At 52.9% G+C, this 22,320-nt stretch overlaps 1 protein-coding gene across 1 annotated transcript in view; it reads left to right on the top strand.

Annotated features, from left to right (window-relative positions):
* OLFML2A (olfactomedin like 2A) overlaps positions 1–22,320 on the top strand; it is a 32,193-nt gene that overhangs the window by 1,880 nt on the left and 7,993 nt on the right. The window contains exons 2-5 of the mRNA XM_050926255.1: positions 17,344–17,607; positions 19,089–19,196; positions 20,634–20,819; positions 21,354–21,618. Coding sequence (XP_050782212.1) covers positions 17,344–17,607; positions 19,089–19,196; positions 20,634–20,819; positions 21,354–21,618 — 823 coding nt within the window. The remainder of the gene's footprint in view (positions 1–17,343; positions 17,608–19,088; positions 19,197–20,633; positions 20,820–21,353; positions 21,619–22,320) is intronic.

The raw sequence follows: 22,320 nt of genomic DNA, 5'->3' as shown, positions 1-22,320 counted from the left end.
ACGGAGAAATACAGTGCATCCATCCCTGATCCCTGCGCTTGACCTGTAGAACCCCCATCTTCCTCTGAAAAAATAGCATTGTGGAGGCTAGTCATTCTGCTTTAGTTTAAGTGAAACCCTGTGGCTGTGTGAAGCGCTCACAAGTCCCATACACAGCAAGCCCAGGCAGTGAGGAATGAGCTTTCTTTGATTGTGAAACAACACCCCCTGCTCACGCAAAGTTTTCCGGTGGGGGGGGGAGAGAAATGTTGGAAGCTGCTTAAACAAACTGTGCGTGGAATTGAACTACAAGAAAATAATCCCGCTATCAAAACATGCCGGCTGCTGGTTGTGCAGAATTGTGAGCTGAACTCTTTGTTGCAGTGATTTCGCCCTAGCAAACGTTTAATCCTACTGCCACCAGCACAAGCTTGAATGAAAGGAGTGTGAGCAAGTGTGTAAGCATCCCAACATCCACAGAGGACAGACTGTGGAGTTGAATGTTTGGTGTGAGACCAAATTCCAAACAGAGTAAGAATCAGAATAGTGCCTGCTTGTTTTTCAAGTGTGTATTTGGCTAATTGGAGATAGTGGCTACTCAGTTTGCACGTGGTGCAAAGATGTAGAAAAAGACTGACATGCTGGTCGTTAAATGGGGGATGTTTGTTGGGTTGGAAAGTACCAGGATCCCTTAGTACAGTGGTTCTCAAACTGTGGGTCAGGACCCCAAAGTGGGTCACGACCCTGTTTTAATGGGGTCGCCAGGGCTGGCTTAGACCTGCTGGGGCCAGAGCCTGAGCCCCACCGCCCTGGGCTGAAGCCCAAGCTTAGGGCTTCAGCCCTGTGCAGTATGGCTCAGGTTACAGGCCCCCTTGGGCTTCAGCTTTGAGCCCCCCCAGTGGTGGGGTCAGGCTTTGTCCTCCTCTTCCCCCAGGGTAATCTCAGGCTTCGGTCTACACTCCTGGGATCTTGTAGTAATTTTTGTTGTCAGAAGGGGCTCACGGTGCAACGAAGCTTGAGAAGCCCTGCCTCAGTAGTGGGGTCTGCAGTTGTAAGCTCTGTTATTAGACCCTTTTAATGTCAAAATAGAATGGCCTACATCCTAAGACACTTCCACTTGGGGGAGGGGAGAGCCCTGGGGATGGGAAAGCTCTGTGTGGAGAGGAACCAGACGCAATACCAGGCACGCTGTTCTCTGGATTTCCCACTGCCTGTCACTCATAAGGAGCTGGTGTTGTACAGTAATGCTGCTCCAATCCACTGCCCAGGACTGAGCTGTAACAATTACACCACAAGAAGCTGTGCAAAGCAGCAGTCATTACAGGAATGACTGAATGCCAGCACAGCTGAGGAGAATTACAAAAGCCAAAGGCCCTAGAACAATTAATGTCATCAAGCTAAAGCACAGCTAGTACTGGCATCTGTTCTTTCTGAGGTGACTGGAACATCGCTAACATGGGCTTGCGGGGGTTATTTAAGGGGGAATAGGGACTTTGGATGAGATTTTCAAAAGAATCCACCCACACCTTGCTGAAGTGTGCACCTAACTGCCAAAGATGCCTTTGAAAATCCCATCCTGCTGTTTATTAAGGACTTCAGTTGCTTTTCACATGAAGTTAATTAAGCTGAAAACTGCAGCCATGAGAATATTCTTCTCATGTGATTTTAATAAGAGTCAGTCATTGGCCACCCACATGAGAGATGGGTTAAGATTTAAATATTGTCCTTACCCAAGTGCCCACAAGAGAAACAGCCTGGCCCGCTCGTGCAAGGAGCACGTTAGCCTGTGATAGGCTTTGCAGAGGGCTGTATAGCAGTGCACGCACTACTTTGCCTGTCTTGCACTCAGGTGTTTCAGCTTGTGCAGTATTTTGCTGGCTAGCCAGCTGGTAACCAGATGTGTTACTTACAGACGTTTCGCAGATAGTCAGGATTTAGTCCAGGCTTCAGGAATAAATTTAGTTGTCCAAGCTATCTCCTGGGTACTTCATCCTCTGAGGCATAAGTCAAAAGATGGCAGGTGTATAAACTGAGAAGTTTTCCAGATTCCTCTTTAAGGAATCCAGGCACTCAAAGTTGGCTGTACGTAGTAGATTCTCTTGCTCTGTAACATTTGGCTTCCTTATGCGCAGCACAAAAGAGGGATTCTTCTCCAAGGTAGGCAGATGGAGTGAGTCTGGAGGGTCTTGCCCTCATGGTGAGAAAAGGGCTGAGCTTTCCAGATGCTCTGCACCTGAGGACACCATGCAGATTAAGGTGGTGCTGCTGCCACTTCTGATGTCATTGAGCCTACCTCTGTTGCACGTAGTCTCTCTCATAGACCCTGGTGGGCCATGACGACATGGTGTTGAACAGTTTGTGCCAAGCCTGCCTATGAATGCAGGGTAGGAGGTGGAAGTGGAAGGGGAGAATTACACAGTTTCCACCACTTGATGAGAACATCCTTCCAGCAGCCCCCAGCTGCATGGGATGGGAGTACAGCTGCTTGTCTTTGTGTTGCAGAAGTGTTGACAAAAGTGTTTGTTCCTTTCAGGCAGTCCCCTGCCTGCGGAATAAAAGAAACTGGGGGAGATTTCATTTCTAAGGGTGCCTCTCAAAATAATGGCGTCTCTTAGATGTTCATGCAGAGGACTGATGCTAAAAGGCTGCAGAACCTAAACACCACTTGGCTAAGTCACTAGAGTCCTGCAGTAGAAAGGGGAGAGCACTAACTACAGTGACGTTCCCCACCTGTAACTTCTCCAGAGTGAGGGGCATCTGGTCTTCTGCTGAAGAAGGCAACGTTGTAGGTATCTGGAGCAATGAGTGACACAAAGTAAAGAGTGGGCACTGATTAGTTGGATCCACTTCCAGCTGCATTACTCTTACACTTACACAAGATGTGAGAATTTACATACCACGTAACAAAAATCTGCCGAAAGCCCCCAAATTCTCATGTCTAGAGGACACAGGACAAAGCATTGTTCTTACCCAGGCTCTTACCCATGTCTCATGTGATACCACTGTTACTGTGGGAGCATCTCCGTTCAGGAATAAGCAAGCCACAAAGATGTATCTCGTTGGGGTGTGGGGGAGGGAATGGGGCGATAGTGAAGTGCAGGGATCAAAAAGGATGAGAACTTCTCACTAAAATTAGTTGGATACTGTCCTATCTACAGACCCCTTGCACACCCAGGAGACCTTTCTGACTGCCCATTCTTTGTGGCTTTGCAGTGAGAGGCATTGCAGAAAGGTTTCTTTCAACACAGCTACATTGTCTGCTAAGTTTTCCTCAGCAAATAATACAAGCAGCCAAGTGAGCAATATGCAGGGGACAGAGCTGAGTTGCTTCTCTTTCTTCACTGTCAATTTGAACAGCTTGACTTTGCAAGTGCTCCACCTTCCCATCAAGGGAACCCAGCCCAGAGCACACTCTCCTTTCTTCTGTTTCAATCTGAATTGGAGTATTGTTTTTTTCTGTTCTTGGGCACAAAAATCCAGCCTGGGATTCCCTTGCCACCAGGGATGACAGCTGGCTGAAAAAACCACCTGCACCAGTGCAGGACACCTTAGTCTTTCCCATTAACCACCCAAGTCATTTTGAGTAAATGGCGTGGGAGAATATCCTACTCCTCATGTCTGTGGCTCCCCAGACTTGCTGCCTGGCTCAGTTCTTTTCAGTCGTATGTGCTGGTTGCACAGGAAATAAGCCATCTGCAGCTGGCTCCCAGAAGGAATGGTTTGGGCCCAACAGCGGCACTGCTTACTCCCCAGACGTTTGTTGTTGAAAAAAGTTGGGCCAAATTTATCTTTTGTGCAGTTGGGTTCAGCGCCCACTAGCTTCAGCAGAAATGGCATCTGCTTATGTCAGGGCCCTTATGGTTTAATGACCTATCTGCATGTTATCAGGAAGAGGGGGTCCTTTAATACAACCATCTGAACATAGGGTTTGGGTTTACAGTGCTATCAGCTGAGCTCAGCCCCTCTGCATTTGCCCGCTGCAGCCTTCCAGACACCTCTGAGCAGGTGATGTGACCAGGAGGGGGCTGTGCTCAAGAGATGGATTCTTGGGTGGGTGCAATGCACTGCAGCTGAGTGACCTTTATGGAATAAACTTCAGAGAGAGGTTTTTTTTAAGGCTTCCTTGTTTATAGGGAGGCATTGTTGTATAAATAGAACACATGGTTCCGGTTGAAGGAAGCTGTTTAAAAGGCAAAGCCTTGGTTTCTATGTAAAGGAAAGCAGAATGCCCCGATTCCCTACCCAGAAGCAGTTTACACAGCAAAGGTAGAGGGGGCAAAGTGCAGCCAGAGGCAGCCTACGAGGGTCTTTGGCACTGCTTGCAGTCCCCCTTTGCCAGAGGTACGGCCAGCAGAAGCTACAGGGCCCAATGTGCCAGACTCCATCTTGATGTGAGCTGAACAGTGTTGTCCACTGCCTGTGCTAAGGTATGATAGGAAGGGCTGCAGCCCTTGGGCTCCTGGCAAGTGGCCCTTGTGTGTCTCAGCCGAAGAGAACCTGGGGCCCCCGATCCAGGGAGTGATTTGCTCAAATACAGATTTAAAAGCACTAGGTGTGATGGCTGTGGCCAGCTGTACGCTACAGACATCTGCTGGCAATGATCTGTTGGGTAGGGCCGTCTCTAGCATGATGGGGCCCTGATCTCAGCTGGGTCCTCTGGTGCTCTTGTAATGCAAGTAATAACTCACTAAACTCACTCCTGGGCAGGGCGGCCAGCAGAAGGCCTGTGCCCCACTTAGGGCCCACTGAAGTGCGATGGCTGGTCCGGCTCTCCGTCCGGGGGTGAATTTCACCCTCGAAGGACAAAGCTGCCAAGGAGCTCTAGTGGCAAACAAGGGCAGCCCAGCCCAGCAGCGAGAGCCAAGAGCTGCTGCTCAATTCCTCCACTGAGAGTGGGTGGCTTTAGTACAGGAAGCTGGAGTCATTCCTCCCTGGAGATGTTAATTGAGACACCACATCCACCCCGACAAGGGACGGGATCCGATTCAGATGTTCCAGGGGTATTTTTGTTGCACTTCATTAATTTCAGCTTTGTTCGTCATTGGAAACATGGTCTCTAAGCAAGAAAACCTGGAGCTCCCAACGTACCCAGTCGGCACTGAATGTGTAGAGCTGGGAGGGAAGCTGGCCCCCGGCTGAATTGCACACGCAAACTGATCCACGTTAGTCAAGCCCCCTTGTGAGATGATGGACAACGTTGATTAAAGCAAAAATAAATAACCTCTGAGAGAGTGGAAGGAGCACTGCTGTTTGTGCCAGGAAGGACGAAACGGCCCTCTGCGGGATTATGAATCGTCGTGGCTGTTTGTATAAACAGACCCCATTGCCATGGGGAGGGCAGAGGGCCATGCACAAGGAAAATATTGGAACCTTGAGAAGTTGTGTTTGTGTAAAAGAATCCCATTGACCAGCTGCGTTCTCCCGTCTCTCCCCCCTGCCATTGTCTCCTCCTGCTACACTCCTGGCAAGGGCTTATTAGAGCTTGTTAAAATGTACAGCTCTCCCCGCTGGTTTCATTCTGTCTAGTGACATGTCCCCCACTCTTCTCCTCTTTTCTGGGGATTCCAGATGGAAAGGGGGAGGCTTGTTTGAAATGCAAAACATGGGAAACATTTTGCCTCTGTTTAATGAATGAAAGCTCCTGGCACTGCAAATTGTTTACTAGAGATTGTGGGAATCTTGCAGATGTTTTCTGTGCTGCACTGGAAGACCCAACCACACAGGGGAAAGTAATCCCTGGGTTACAATTTCTTGGCCATGGTGATCTCAGTGGTAGTGTAAACATGGTGAGATTGGCATGGAAATAGGGAAGGGCTTTACATATGAGTCATCGCAATAAGGCCTGTGCCTACTTAGGATCTGAGCCCTGCTCTGGCTGTTGTAATGAGTCCTGCCTGGAGATAGGCTGAAATAGTTCCAGTGAGTCTGAGGTTTGTATATTGTTCATGGATCTGCCTCTGTCAGCACCACATCACCTGCTACGGGTGGGTCCAGAAATCTGGAGAACTTCCAAACACCCATCTCCTGCCCGCGTGGTCTGCAGACGTTCACAAGGGAGAGGGGGTCTGATGGAAGGAAGGGGGGTCTTGGGGTGAAGGGCCTATACTGGGACTTGGGACCCCAGGTCAGTTCCCAGATCTGACACAGACTCCCTGTGAGACCCTGTGCAGGTCATTTAATCGCTCTGTGCCTCAGTTTCCCATCAGTAGCATGGGGATAATAATGCACCTTTTCCCCCACCCTTTGTCTTGCTAGTCTCTATAGACTGTAAACTCTTCACAGCAGGGCCTGGGTGTGTGTACAGGGCCTTACACAATGGGGCCTGAGCTTGGCTGAGGCCTCTCGGTGATAATTAATGTCTTGGAACAGGCTCCTACTACCTTATATTCACCCCTTAAAATTCCTGTCCCCTGGGTGAGCTCAGTTCTTATTACCAGTGTGATCCACCCTCCCTTTGCTCAGCACCAGTGAGAGCAGCAGGATGTACCGGCTTTCGCTGTTTTCTCAGTCAGGCATTAGAGAAGAATAACTCCTGCTGGGTGAGTTGTGGTTTTGCTCCCCTAAGGAGCCATACCCTCGTGGTTACAGCTCCCTGGTCAAAGAGCCAGCACTGCCGAGTTGCTACGTAAGATTCAGGTCAGGCGTCTTTCTGAGCAAAGCCCCTAGCAAAGCTCTCGTTTGGTCACCGATGCTCTCCCTGACCCAGTGTGAGTCTTCCTGTAAATGTTCTCTCCTGTATTAAGGTCTCGTGGCACTGGTGGAAGCTGGATACACATCTGTAGGTTTTAGTCACTTGTAATAAGGGACAATGGAGCCGCCTTCATGGTGACCCTGTTGTTGCAGTGTCGTCTCCAGCACTGTGTCCTGGCTTTACTGCCTCAGGAGTTTAAATCAGTTAAGCAAACAGAGTGCTTGGAGTCACACCCTAGAGCAGTTTCACATAATGGGAGATTAGAGGGAAGCAGCTCCTTGGCGCTGTCTGGTGGATGTGATGCCCCCAGGGCTTGTGTGTGAAACGGCGGCAAACCCTCCCTGGGCTGTCCCCCGGAAATGGAACAATGGCTGGGGCAGGCAACCTGCTCCAGCCCCAATCCCAGTGTCTCATGTGGGCACAGCTGACTGAAGACGCTGATGAGAAGGTGCTGACAGGTGTCTTTGCTCAGCACCCAGGCACTTCGTTATCCAGCCGTTGTTTGCCCTTGGGTGCTGCCCAGTGAGGGAGACATCACTTCAGTCACCTTAAGACACCCAATGCCCAGTGACAAGAGGAAAACAAGCGGCACATGGACGCTGGGCACAATGTACATTCATTTCAAGGGCAGCAGTGGAACATTGTGGCTTTGCTCCGCTGCCCGTAGGGGCCTGTACCAACCATCATCCCACTGCCACAGCACTGCTGTTGGGGTGCTCAGCCAAGCAGGGGTGCAGGACTGGGTGCTCAGTGCACTAGCCAAACAATGGTGGGTTGGCTCTTTTAATTCAGTGGAAGAGGTAACTGGACGGCTGTCAATGGCGGCTAGCAGAGGAGAGGGGGCCAAAAAGCCATGGCTAGCTACCAAAGAAGGTGGAGTATGGCTAGATTGGTCATCGAATTAACTCCGTTGGCTTCTGTGCAGTTACTCTGGGGATGGATTGAGCCCAGCAGGTAGCTTTATTGGTCACCATGTGCGTGTTTGTAAAGTTGTTATATATTACATACAAAAAACTGCGTTAAAAGGTTTCAAACTCAAGCAGCCTCAGATCCTCATCCCAGTCCCAGTTTCCCTCGCTGCCACCCATAGCTCCTTATCTCTGTCTCCCAGCCCAGGGTCCCCTCCCCTCCTCATCTCAGGGGATTTACCTGTTTACAACATTGATGAGACCAGTCCTGGAATATTATGTCCACTTCTCATGTCCACGTTTTAAAAAGAGTATTGCTCCCCCAGCCTGGGCACCATCTCTGCCTTCCCAGGTCTCAGACTCTGCTGCATGATCCGCCCCTTGTTTGCTCTTCGGTGCACTGCTTTGGCTCCAGTCTCTTTGTAAGATTTTCAAGCAGATGCACTTCTGCCTTTCCACACTTGGCTCCCATCTCACTGGTGAGTGCCCTGCAGTGCCGCCCAGTGCACTAGACACGGTCAATCTGAAAGGCCCCAGCTGCTGGGTCTGTGCAGACAAGCTCAGCTCAGCCCCTTTCCATGAAGCCCTGGCTTTAAACAATGTTTGCACATGCACAGCTGCATCAGCCTCCCTGCAGAGCACACACATCCACCCTCCAACACACTGCCAGCTACACACAGTTCTGCACACACTGCCAGCTGCACACAAAAGTACTTGCTGATTGAGGCCTGCACAGACACACACAGGGCCTCACTCAAACACCAGCATTAACTTCCCCACACTGAAACACACACACGTGCACACACACACTACACATGCCATCAATTGTCCACCTGATCTTTTGTAAAAATAAAATACATTTTAAAAGCTGAGGAATATTTACCCTCCTCCCTGAAACACTCTGTCGTCGTTCTTAAAGATTCTCTGCAGGAACATTCAGGCCTTGGCTACACTCACACTTTACAGCGCTGCAACTGGGGTGTGAAAAAACACCCCCCTGGGCGCTGCAAGATACAGTGCTGCAAAGCGTCAGTGTAATCAGGGCAGCAGCGCTGGGAGCGCGGCTCCCAGCGCTGCACGCTACACCCGTAAGGGATGTGGTTTACATGCAGCGCTGGGAGAGCTCTCTCCCAGCGCTGCTGCTCTGACTACACTCACACTTCAAAGCGCTGCCGCGGCAGCGCTCCCGCAGCGCTGCCGGGGCAGCGCTTTGAAATTCCAGATGTAGCCATACCCTCAGTGGCATGGCAAGGGCATGAAAATCCCAACAGCTGCTAGGAGACTGGCCTGCTCCTGGGCAGGGTGGGTTTGGGATCGGCGTGCCAGAGACTGAGATAAAAGGTTGGTGCATTTCCTTTCTGCTGAGCAGTGCCGTTCAGAAGGGCTGTTGCTATGGCACCACTTCAGCAAGCTTTGTCCAGCAGATGAGGATCAGAGTGGGTGACAAATGGTTCCAACTGGGCTCCACACAGATTCCAGCTGTTTACTGAGGGGTTTCTCTCTCTTCTGAGGACAAGACTTTTAAGTTAGTTTGCCAGACTTGGCAGGAAGTGGCTCCGCACTTACTATGCTGCACTGCTTAATCTCTCTGCTAGAAAGGGTCATGGACTCGGGCCAGCTATGACATTTGGATCCAAACCCAAATTCCCCGGAAGTTCAGGTCCATCTCTACTTAGCACTGATAATACCGATGCTTGTCGTAGATCTGCTGCTCTGGGCAGCCATAGCTCCTCAGATCCAGAGCAAGTCCGCATGCTGGCACCCAGTTACAAGCTGGCACCTCTCTCTCCTGTCTGCTGCAGTTCAGCATGCTCCTGCTGGTGCCACCTGTACTCCACATGTGGGCTGTGCTGGGGACAGCTAGCGCTTCATGCCTGGGCACTCATATGTATGTCCCCTCCTTGGCCAAAGCATCCAAGTCTTGCTCACCGCTGGCGGGAGGCTCTAAGCTCTGCTCCTGCTATCAGCTGAAAGAGATTCTCCACTAAGGTTAACCAAGCCAGAGATGTTGCTCTAGGACAGTGGTCCCCAATGCGGTGCCTATGGGTGCAGTGGCACCCGCCAGGGCATCTATATGTGCCCGCGTAGTGGCTGGCGGACTAGCATCTGCTGAAATGCCACCGAAAATCAGCATCACCAAGAGGCATCGCTGCCGAAATGCCACCGAAAAGCAGCATCACCAACAGGCGCTGTCGCCAAAACGCTGCTGATTTTTGGCGGCATTTTGGCAGCGACGCCTCTTGATGACGCTATTGCAGCAGCGATGCCTCTTGATGACGCCGCTTTTCGGTAGCATTTTGGTGGATGCTTGTCTGCCGGCCACGGTCCTTGGTGGCTCGTCGTCCAGCGCCCGCCACCCGGAAACGGTTGGAGACCACTGCTCTAGGATGAGCCAGAGTGAGCCAGGACAGAGTCCTCACAGTCAGAGAAATGTTCGACTGGAAGGGACCTCAAAAAGTCATCTAGTCCAGCCACCTGTGCTGAGGCAGGACCAAGTAAACCTAGTCCATCCCTGACGGGTGTTTGTCCAGACTGGTCTTAAAAACCTCCAGTGACAGGGATTCCACAACCTCCCTTGGAAGCCTGTTCCAGAGCTTAGCTCCCTCTAGAGTTAGAGAGTTTTTCCTAATATCACCTAATTTCCCTTGCTGCAGATTAAGCCCGTTGCTTCTTTTCCTAACTTCAGTGCACATGGAGAACAACTGATCACGGTCCTCTTTATTGCAGACCTTAACATATTTGAAAACTGTTTTCAGGTCCCCTTTCAGGTTTTTTTTTCTCAAGACTAAACATGTCCAATTTTTTAACCTTTCCTCATGGGTCAGGTTTTCTCATCCTTTGATCATTTTTGTTGCTCTCCTCTGGACTATCTCCAGTTTGTCCACATCTTTCTTAAAGTGTAGCACCCAGGCTTGGACACAGTGCCCCAGCTGAGACCTCACCAGTGCTGAGCAGAGCAGGACAGTTACCGCCTGAGTCTCGCTTACCACATTCCTGTTAATGCACCCTACAATGATGTTCGCCTTTTTCACAACCACATCACATTGCTGACTCGTATTCAGTTTGGAATCCACTATAAGCCCCAGACTCTTTCCGCAGTACTGCTGCCTAGCCAGTTATTCCCCATCTTGTACATTTGACTTTCCTTCCAAAGCGAAGTGCTTTTATAATTTTCTTTATTGAATTTCATCTTGACTTGACAGGCTGCTTCATGTATAAGATGAAGGCGGAGGGATAGCTCAGTGGTTTGAGCATTGGCCTGCTAAACTCAGGGCTGTGAGTTCAATCCTTGAGGGGGCCAGTTAGGGAACTGGGGTAAAAATCTGCCTGGGGATTGGTCCTGCTTTGAGCAGGGGATTGGACTAGATACCTCCTGAGGTCCCTTCCAACCCTGATATTCTATTATTCTTTGAAGGGCTCTATCTAGCCCCCCTGCAAACTGCCATAATACCACTGAGATCCATGGCTGAATCTAGCCCAATGAGGGTGACCTCTCAGGCAAAGGACATGGTATAGAGACATCTGTCACAGGGGAAGCACAGCCAGCTGCAGCCTTGGAACTCTGTCCTGGGTTTGTTGTTCCCAGCCAGGGAATGCTGAGCCCAAGCCCCCCTCTGACACTGGCCTTGCTCAGGAGCTGGGAGGACAGATGAGCAAAATATTCACCTTCTTTTGTTCGTGAACTGATAGGAAAATTCTTCTCATGGTTTGGGGACTTGCCCCCCCCAATGGGTTGGGGGCAGTGTTTGAAGTTTGAGCTTGGATGTTGGACTTGGTGCAGCTCGATTGTCAGTGGTGTAATGTCACAGTCAGATCTGCAGCTCAGAATCTGAGTGGAATTCAGCGCTGGGTCGGGGGACAGATCACAGCTGGGATGCTGCTAAAATCCCACGAGGCCTAGGCACTTTGGGGTGTAGTGGGACATTGGTGATACCTAGACCTTGTGCTGACTCTAGGCAGCCTTCATGAATATCCGAGCAGTTGACCTTAGCCTGAGCCTTTGTGCTGCAGTGCCTGACAGCCCCTCTGTTTGTGGGAAGCAAATACAAAAGGGTCACAAATGCCATCCAGTCGGAGTTGGGCTTTGCTTGTGAGTTATTTGCCTGAGGCTTTTTCCCACTGTCCCCCCATTCCACATGATCCTTTACCAAAAGCGCAGGATAGAGCTACGGGTTACTAAGTCTGGGCTTTCTCCTCTGGAGTGGCTTAGACAGGGTTACTCTGAATGACCCTATTGGTGACTTGCTTGTCCCACACTGGTATTTCTGCTTTCCTTGTGGTCTCTTGGCACTTCTCTGGATATTCCCATATGGCAGCTCAGTCGCTGCTGTTTCTGCTGCCCACCAGGCAGTTCCAGTATCTGGCAGGCCTGAGTTTTCCCATGACTCTGGATAGAAGATGTGCACATCTGTTTCCAATCCCCTGGCAGTGATACTCCACTGAAGCACATCAGTTCGCTGCATGGAATTATGTCAGCATCATAGCTCAGCACTCCTGGAGACTTGCACCTTTTAGGTCTGGCCTGTTAGCTTCAGTGAGGTGGGGAAGTGTCAGGAAATACAGCATTGTTTAAAGGCCATATGAGGCCTGGTTCCCAGGAAATGCAGGTCACTTGGGGATTAGGAGGTGGGAGTTCCAGTGAGCTCTTCAAAGGTCAGTAAGGAAATCTACTAATTACTGAGCCTTGCTTCTTTATTATCTGAAAGGGATGGACCTCACTCCGGCTGCTCCATGATTTTGTTGATTCCAGCATGAGTCAAGCGGCTTGTTACATACATAACTCATGAAAAATGTCAAGTTTTATGTAGCACGAGGTGTGATTAGTGGCTTGGGGAAACCTAACAAGGATATGAGGAAAACACTCTCTGGCTGTGCATGGACGGTTTGCAAGAAGAGCAGCTGTAATGGACCCAGATCCCTTTTTCAGAGGATCGGCCCTTGTGCTGCATTCCCACAGCAGCTTCAAAACTGACAAGGAAAGGAATTCTAATCCCCACCCCCACAAAACACACACACACATGCATCTCTTGGGGAAATTGTCTGTCACTCACCCTTTTGTAAGCAGGCCATAATTGCGATAAAGAAAAATAATGAAGGTTGAAGGTATGGAAACTTTTATACCCCCTTAACTCCTCTCCCCTCAAACCTATGGCAAGATCCTGTGTTGCCACAGTGGGCCCAGCTCCATCAACTTCCATGGAGCTGCACCCGTTTACCCCAGCTGAGAACCTGCTTACAACTGGGGAGATCCTCCTCCAGGCCATGAGAACACAATGTGAAGAGGCAGGTCTCTGTCCTTGGCTGGGATTTACTCATTCACAGTTGTGAAAATTACCTTGGTGCCAACCCAGAGCTGTGTGTGAATTGAGATGATATTGAGGAACGCAGAAATATTCCAACTACCTCCTGCCCCTGTGCTGGTCCGTGACGTTTCTCTAGCAGCCTTTGCTCTGGTATCTCTTGTCACTGAACAGTATTCTCTATAAATAGCTGTCTGCAGGGCAGCCTTGTGCTACAGGAATGAACGCAATGTGCAGCAGCCTCCATACCCTCTTCTGCTCCCAATGGCTTCTGTGCAATTGTGAAGGAATCCACTCTTCTTCAGGCATCAGCAGACACTGTAGGCCTGGGACAGCCCTTAAGCTTTCAGTCTGCCTCGCCTAAACTGGGAAGCCAGTTCTGCTGACCAGGCCTGGGACCCTGGTGTCCCCTGAGACTAGCAAGCCCTTTCGAAGGTGCAGGGCCCTTTGCTGGGCCTGGCCTGCTGCCTAGCTGGCTTTGAGAGTTACACAGCAGTCTGAAAACAGGCCTTTAGCAATCATGCCTACTCCCTACAGCGCTGGAGCCTGAAATGCCACTGTCCTGCAATGGGGTTCCCACTGAAAAATGAGCCCCTGTATGAATGGGTGGGGACTAGTGCAGCTCCATTGATATCAATGCGCCAGGTCTGAATTTTCTCCAGTGCAAAAGCACTCAGCTCCCAGCAACTCCCATTGTTCTCCCTTTGGAGGTGGAGTCGTTCTCCAGGACCCCTAGTGGGATCTGCTGGGTGCTGAGCTCTTTTGAAAATATGGCCAGTAGTTTTTGTTCCTGCTGGCCCTGCAGTGCAGGCCTAGCCATGGAAAAGACACTTGGATTCTGTTCTGCCTCGGGTATGCAGCTCCCTGCTGCCTCCTGAACCCTTCCAGCTGGGCCCACAGGGTTCAGCGGAGGGGTTAGGTCAGTCGAGGCTCCACCGCTCGGGCTGAGCCAGCAGCTGGGAATACCTGTCTGAAGCTGAGAGGCCGCTGATGGGGGATAAACGTGGGGCACTGACATGCCATTTTTTCTGAATCACTGGCTTGAGCAGAACCAGACTTTAAACATGGTCTGGGTGCACTGAATGCTTTAAAGCTAAACCGCCAGCTCTAAATCCTCTGCCAGTGTCACACCTCATCAGCTAGCCAGTGAGAGCAGCAGCTTGTCCCACCTCCTACAGATGATTTGAGTAGCTTTTCCAGGCCAGTAATTGGGAGAAGCTTGAATGTGACTGATTAGGCCCCAAGCCCTGTGTGATTGGTGTGTGCGCACACATCACTCTCAATTACTGGCACCAGCTCAGGTCTTCAGCTTGGGAGGCAAGGCTGGAACCAAGGAAGAGGAGAGGGATCTGACAGAAAACAGAGGTCTGTGGGCTCCGCATGCTCCTCAGAGAGGTGCCACATTGGAAGCCTTTGAAGTCTCCATTCCCATGCAAGTGGCAGGGGGGTGAGGAATGTAGAGGACACACAGTTTAGTGCTAATAATTAACAGGTGACGAATACTGAATGTCCATTTCCTAAAGCAAATTACAGACAGGGAACTGGGAGTAATGAGTGTCAGAGCTGGATCTCTCCAAAGGCAGTAATATCCCCTAACGTCTCTAAAGCACCTGCTAACTCCCAAACCTCCCGATTGCTTTACAAATCATATAGAATGGCGAAGATGCATACTGGAATCATTTTGCCACCACTGAAATGCAGCCACCTCTGGGGTGAAACATAGCAGCTGTTCAGCAGCACACAGCCCTATACTATAGTTTAGGACAGGAAGTGATGATGAATATTGTTTCCAATTGAAATAGCTGGGGAAATCAGAGAGAATCTGGCCAAAAAGTCTCTGAGAACTTCATTGAACAGAATCAGTCGGGACTTGGCTGGAAACAGTATGATCTTTGACTTCCTGCCTTAAAACGGTAGCGTGAAGCTGTTCGCTCTCAAACAGGAGCTGATTTCCATCCCAGTGGTGGTTGCATTTTAGTGGCAAATAAAGTTCCCTGTGTCTAGCTGGTGTTGGCTTAAGTTTGTCAAGGCTTTGGAATCATTCCCTAGGAAAGGTGCTACAGAAACGGAAGCTCGGTATCCTTATATCTGGGCACACAGGCGCTTTCTGCACACGCTGCCCCGTTAGCTAAATCCAGAGTAGGCTAGAAAAAGCTTCACAGAAGTAGGTCAAATAAATGCTAACCACAAATTGCACACACAGCCGCAAGTGGTGGTGCTGTGTGGTTTTAACTGCTGTGACCCATGGAGCTGGCATGCTGGGGCAGGTGGATTTCCCTGTCCGGGTCAGAGATGATGTGCCATGTTGTCAGCCAGGCTAAGCAGAGAGAGGGCCACATCTTGTGAGATCCAGGGCATCAGGGGAGATTAAAGGTCCTTGCTTTAGATCACGGTGTGTGGGAATCGTTTCTACGACAGCCGCACACACGGCCAGGATTACACTGCGAGAAGTGATGTCTGCTGGCATGGGAACAAGAGAGGAACATGGCCACAGCTAGTGAAGCAGAGTTGGCCAAAGCAAGGTCTTCAGAGCCAAGGGCCACCCACCGGCTGTGGCTGCAGGGTAAGGATGAGCTGTCAAAGGCAGGAGTTCCTGCAGTGCAGCGGGGCTCAGCCATGGCTGAGACACAGGCAGGCTCTGGGGAGAGGGCACTGGCCTCTAATTCAGAAGGGGACGTACATTTGTATGCCAATAGGTACAGCACTCAAGTGCTGGGAGGAGCTCAGGCTGCCAGTCTGAGCTCCCCATTCCCCCTGGCCTGGTGCACAGGGGGCATTTCACACAGGGCTCCTTCCTGGGAGATGACGAGACCTTCGTGCCCTAGAGTGCAAACGTTTTTTCCCTTTCTCCAGAACAGCAGCTCGAGCCCCTGAAATGTACCAGATGTGCCGTGCCCAGCCCCCAGTGGATGGGCAGCCAGGGACCAGAATGAACTGGCCTTTTTGGAGACCCATAGAGAGTGGTTTGAAAAGAAACCCATTCAGACCGGCTCTTCTGGCCGGATGAGCCTCTCGGTGGCTTTTCTGAGAAGTATAAATGAGCTGCTTCCGCTGCGTGTGGGTTACTTCATGAGCCATTGGTTTAGGATTGCTGGGCAGCAGCCCGAGTGCTTTTGCAGGGGATGCTTTATAAACACAAGGAATTGCTGCTGTCCTTAGTCCCTCATAAATAAAAACAAGCTGCTGCCAATGGTGGCCGGGAGCTGAGGGGCACCAGTGACCTGTGCTGGGCAGGAGGGCAGATTAGATGATCAGCTGGGGTCCTTTCTGGTCTTACAGTCCTCCGTCTCCTCTTCGTGCTTTCTGAGCTCGCCCAGCAGTCCTCCCAGGCACTGCTTTGGGGCCTTTGAAACACCCCAGCAGAGGAGATGGGGGAGGGGAATTAACCATTTACTCCTTGCTCAGAGCCTCCCAGCGGCTTATTTGTCAGTCTCCTAGGCTGGAGCCTCCAGGCAGGGACTAGGTATTTGTGTCTTGCGCAGAGCTGAGCAGCAATAATGAATAATGCTCCTTAGCTCTGAGCAGCTGCCTAGGAACGAGTCCTCTCCACCCTGCACAAGGCTGACTGCTTGCTTGCTCACTGACCAGGTGTCGGCCACCTCCCTTGGCCCTGCTCCTGAACATTCAGGGCCAAGGCTGGGGGTTCTGATGGAGCCTAAGGGACTTAGGTGCCCAGATTGGGAGTTAGGCCACTTTGAAAATCCCTGTTCCTCATGCCCAGCAGGTGCCCTGATATCAGTCAGAGGAGGAGGGCCCCACTCCCAGCCAGCCAGCCACCCTGGCATCTGTTGGAGGAGGAGGAAGGCCCTGGAGGGTGTCAGAAGGGGAAGGAGAGGTGCAAGCTCCCTTGTGCTCCTCTGCCCCCCAACCCATCAGCGTTTAACAAATACAAGGAAATGGGCTGAGCTGAGCAGGTGAGAGTAACGAACTGGCTCCCTGCACCCCTGGGAACGTGCTGTGACAGAATGGGCATTCCAATGAAACCCACCTCCCAGAGACGCCAGCTGGGGAAGGAGATTCTCTACTCCGGGATAACACGGGCCCCGGAATGGACATAGGGTGGCTAGTCCGTTAGCTCAGGCTGTAGAGCTCGTACCTGGGCTCTAGAGGAGCCAGGGTCCGTCCCTGGCAATGGCCGAGGGTTTGGTTATGGCAACTCTTCCAGCTGGGGGTTTGGCCCTTCGTTCGTGCTTGTGGGTGGGGTCTTTAGGACTCCATGTTGATGCACCAGAGAGCAGAGACTTTCCTGGGGGAGCCCCAGCCCGGGGACACAAGGGATATGCAGGGCACCTGGCTGTGGGGTGGCTCTTTGGTGGAAGGTGAACCCCAAAGGTGTTGGGACACTGGCAGGAATTCCTTCCTGACCCCTCCCCCAGTGTCTCCCATGCACCCCAGAGCCTAAGGTGTGACCCAGGACAGGCCAAGTCCCACCTGTCCTTACACGCCACCTCTTGCCCTTGCCCAGGTGTTTGGCGACATGGACCAAGTGCGGATGACGTCCGAGGGCTCTGACTGCCGCTGCAAGTGCATCCTGCGGCCTCTCAGTAAGGATGCCTGCAGCCGCATCAAGGATGGCAGCATGCGGGTGGAGGATTTCTACACGGTGGAGACAGTGAGCTCGGGGGCCGACTGCAAGTGCTCCTGCACGGCCCCGCCCTCCTCGCTCAACCCCTGCGAGAACGAGTGGAAGATGGAGAAGCTGAAGAAGCAGGCGCCGGAACTCTTCAAGGTACCTGGGTTCAGGCAGGTCTTGCACACCAGCCTCAGCCTCAGCCTCCACCTCACGGCTCGCTCCCACACGCTGACCTGGGCCCTGAACGCTGCGTCCAGCCCTGGGTGCATGGACGCATGAGCTCCCACCCCCTCCCTTGCACCCTTCGTACCCCAGCACCAGAGGCTGGTTCCAGCACTCCTGCTCTAGAGGCTCATGCAGTGCCCTGATGAGAAAAGGCCATTTCTTAGGGGCTGGGAAGAAAAGAGACTGACTCCCAGTCCCAGCCAGACCCATCATGGGCTGATCACGTCCGCAGCACGGCACAAAGGGCCCTTCACGCCCAGCCCCGCTGGGGCACGTCAGGCGGGAAGAGCTGGGCCGTGTGGCATCAGTGAGGTCTGGGGTGAGGGAGGGAGAGCCGACAGCTGGCCGTGACTCCACAGTGCAGGAATCCCTGCTCCCCAGAGACCAGACAGCAGATTCTCCCAGCAGCGCTGACTCCCTGACAAGAGCAGATCTGTGCTGGGGCCTGCAGGCTTCCCGGGAGGCTGCAGCTCTGTTGGCCTTTGTGCGTGAGAGATGGCGCAGGGTCGAGAGCTTCTGGTGGCTAAATGTCACCAGCTAACAATAGGCAGTGTGTGCCTTGCTCACTCCCTCCATGCAGCTGTGAAGGCCGCCGGCTCGGCCCACCGGGCACTGCGTCAAAGGAGTGGCCAGGGAGGGGCATGGGCTGCCCTGCACCCCATGGGCAAGGTCCGACAGACCAAGGCCAAAGAGGGTCCACGCCGTAGGGTCACTCAGTGAGGATCTGAGTCACCTCGGGCAGTTTCCAGGCCTGGGCTCATCCCCACCCAAGGATACATTTCACCTTTAATGCTTCCGGCTCCTATGCAGCTGCACTGCAAGGCACACGACTGATCCCAGCTCCCAGCGGGCCGAGGTACTATAGACTCAGCGGAGTTAGTGCCTGTGGTGTCCCCTCCCTCTATCATTCCTCAGCCCCCGTTTCCCCTTCCTTAAGTCTGCCTCGGTTCCGTAAGGCTCTGGGGTGGGTGGGGCCCGGGTGGGTGGGGCCCTTTCTCTGGAAGTGTGTGTATGTGGGCAGGGTGGAGGCACAGGGACAGACAGAAAAGTGGCATGAAATTAAAATCAGGGTTGGGATTATTGGTAGTGAGAAATCCCAGAGGATATGGTAGCTGGGCATCATTCTCTCTCTGTGGGTTCCTGCACCAGATTCGCATTCTACACAGCATCTCAGCCCCACAAAGCTGCTGCCTACCTATTTTGCATCTATGGCATCGTGTGCTGGGACCGTAGCAGTCCCGTGGTGCTCCCAACATTGAGTCCTGTTGCATTATATTGCTCTGCCCACTTGTGTGATTTTGATCTGCAGGAAGCCACGTTGAATTTTCCTTCCTTCTGGGGTCCCTGTTTACTGCAGCCCCCACTGTCACCTGCTGCTCTTGGAATTCAGCTTCAAGGTTTTTCCTTCACAGCTGCAGTCCATGGTTGACCTGCTGGAGGGAACGCTGTACAGCATGGATTTGATGAAGGTCCATTCATACATCAACAAAGTGGTCTCCCAGATGAATACTCTGGAGGAGGTAAGAGCAGATCCTGCGCACTGCTGTTTCAGAGCCATCCCAAAGCAGTGCAGCCAGATGAGCAAACACAAAAGCCAGCACCTGCTACTGCTGCCCAGCGACCACTCTGCCATGGGATGCAGAGACTGCTAGCAGGAAACGAGCGCTGATAACGTCCTTCTTCCCTGTCCTCTGGCTGGGGATGGAAATCTCCACTGAGGCCATTAGAACCACTGGATGAGTTAACCCTCTCCTGGCCTCTCCTCACCGTTGCCAGGGCAGATGTGACACAGCCAAGTTTCACTGTTTCATTGAGCTGCTGGCTACAGGCACCTCACACTTCAGTTGTGCAGGCATCCGGGCTTTGGTCAGGGGGTGGGCTGAGAGGATCATATTGACAGTCTGCACATGGGGATGAATCTGATCCTGCAGGACTGGCCCCTGCCCAGCACAGGTGTGTTGGGCCATGCGGTGATTGTGAGAGCATGTCCTTTCCCAGGGCAGCTAACGAGTTCATGGGAGTCTGCCTCGCTCACCTGCCAGATTGAGCGAGGGTGGCTCACTCTTACCCTGGCCCCGCCCAGCGCTGGTTCTAGTGGCTTGTGCGTCAGCTGCTCTAAGCTCCCCACTCCCGGGCAGTGATGGGCCTTGCTGTGCTGTGACAGCTGGTCTGTGAGCGCTCCAGTGGCTGAGGGCCAGCGGGCAGGGCTAGGGCAGCAGAGGTTGTAACCTGCCGTTGTGGCTCTGTCATCTGGAGAGTCGGGGACCCTGGCTGTGCTGCCCCTCAGGCCAGTTCCTTACCTCCCCCCACTCCCATGGCCCATGGCGGGGAGGGGGACGGGCACTGCACCAACACAGGGGGAAATGTGGGTCCTGCCCTAGAGATCACAGTGAAACTGACGCAAACACAGCCAAGGGCAGGGGAAGGGATAGGCACCAGGGTAACGACCCAGGTGGGGGTTGTGCTCTGCCTGGTCAATTACACAGGCTGAGGCCTGGGGGCTATTATGAGTGTCGGGTGGGAGTAACTGAGCAGGGAGTAAGAGAAAGGAATCGCCTACCTAGAGATCCTTCAGCTACCTGCAGAAGTGATGCTTCCCAGTCACCACCAGGCATCACCTGAGCAGGTTAGCAGCGCTGGCTCCCTCTCCCAGCTGAGAGGCTGTTTGCATTGGGCCCTGGGCACTGGGACTTGAGCAGGACAGTACTTCCCTGTCCATCCTGTTCCCAGCCCCCTCCCAGAGCTGGGAATAGAACCCAGGAGTCCTAGTTCCCAGCCCCACCTGCCCCAGCCAGTAGACATTGTTGTCATCCCCTGGAAGTGGGATAGGTTTCCTCCTTCCTTCATGCCCTTGGTTTATAGAGAAACGTGAAACCTTTTGCCTGAACCAAAGGATGATGGAAGCCCCATCAGGGCTCAGCTACTCACGCCCTGTTCCCTTCCCGCCACTTGCTCAGACCATCAAGACCAACCTGAGCAGGGAGAATGACTTCATGAAGGAGAGTGTCATGCACCTGGCCAACCAGATGAAGCGCTATGAGAACTACTCCGACATCATGGTCAGCATCAAGAAAGAGATCTCCAACCTCGGCTACCAGCTGCTGCAGAAGGATGCTGCTGCCGTCCCCGAGAGCAAGGCCCAGGTAACTCCCTGCCCTCATCACCGTGCACACGCTCGCAGGTGCTAGCCTGATCCCTTTGGCGCCGGCTGCAGAGCTGAGGGGGCCGCACGCTGGGCAGAGCGAGGGCCAAGAGGAGGTGCTGCGTTGCTGCGTTCTGGCACTGCTGGGGTGGCAGTACCTGTACTAAATGATTAACTCCCTTTGGCCCATTGATAGAGTCAGTCAGGGCCCCCCAGGCCTGGACATGGGCCAAGCCCAGCATGCAGTGGGCCTGTTGCATACTCTGGTCTTTCTTCCGTCCCGTCTTCGCTGCCCTGGCTGCTGCCATCTTGCAGGTAGCCTCTGTTCTGTTCAGAGTTCATCTCATGCCCATCACCATGGTATCTGAGCCCCCTCAGAGCAGGATTCCTGCCGGCTGCGCTGCCTGGAGCCCCTCTTTTTGCAGCAGGTGCTTTGTGATCCCAAGCCATTGGCCCCACACGATGCAAGAGCCTGGCCAGACACGGCACCACTGCTGCCCACAGAGGTGCCTCTGAGCCTGGCTCTGTCTCCTAGGACACGGCCAGGGCCAAAGGCAAGGAGGCGAGCAAGTATCCCAGTGCCCGCAAGAGCCTGGGGGACAAAGCAGCTGTGAGAGCCCCCAAGGAGAAGCTGCCGAAAACGGAGAAGCCCAAGAAGGAGGTTCTGAGGGTCAGACTGGGCGCATCGCAGCCCACCCCCAAGCCCAAGCCCTCTGTCCACCAGCAAACAGTGATCCGGGGCATCACCTACTATAAGGCTGCCAAGCAGGAGGAGGCCGAGAGCCTGGTCAGCAGCCGAGGTAAGTGCCCAGGCCCCTTGGAGCAGGCACAAGCACCTCAGCAGGCCCAGCGTGGCATGTGGTTGAGGGGACAGGACTGTGCTGGCTGGGGAAGTCAGAGGGTGTATCTGGGAGGCCCTGCCAACCCATCCTCGGGGAGCCTCAGACCCTTCCCCACCAGTCCGCCATGGTATTCCCCCTCAGAGCCATCTGCATGGTCCACCACTGCTGTGAGCACCCAGCCCCTGTGTGCCCCCCCGCTCTCTCCTGTGGGGCAGGGAAGTGCAGGGGGCCAGGCACTCAGCATTTACCTCTTGGGATTTGGCTTCAAGGCCTGGTCTTAGAGCACAGGAGAAAGTGAGTTCCAGCATTTGGGCACATCACAAAACCACCTCAGCGACCGAGACAGGCACGGGCTCTTCTCAAAGGGGACCCAGGGATGGGATAACGGGCTGCAGGTCTGGCCACCAGCAGAGCTGTGGATGGGTGGGTGAGGGGGTGAGAGCGAGGAGCCCAGGGCTGGGTTAAATGGGGGGCTGCAGGACAAGACCAAAATGCATCAGGAAAGCTGTGGTGAGCAACCCTACCTTTAGTGGCATAAAAGGTTGAAAAGCAAATCCCACACTCAGCCGCTGGGAAGTTTCCTGGCCTCCAGCCTCGGGGTAAATCCATTCCCTGGATGCTGATCCTGTCCCCGCCTGCGCTGCACTCCCTGCTTCTCTC

The sequence above is a fragment of the Gopherus flavomarginatus genome, chromosome 17 (assembly GCF_025201925.1).
Source record: "Gopherus flavomarginatus isolate rGopFla2 chromosome 17, rGopFla2.mat.asm, whole genome shotgun sequence".
Lineage (NCBI taxonomy): Eukaryota > Metazoa > Chordata > Testudines > Testudinidae > Gopherus > Gopherus flavomarginatus.
Note: the sequence above shows the minus strand (reverse complement) of the source record. Positions and strands in the feature narration are given on the sequence as shown.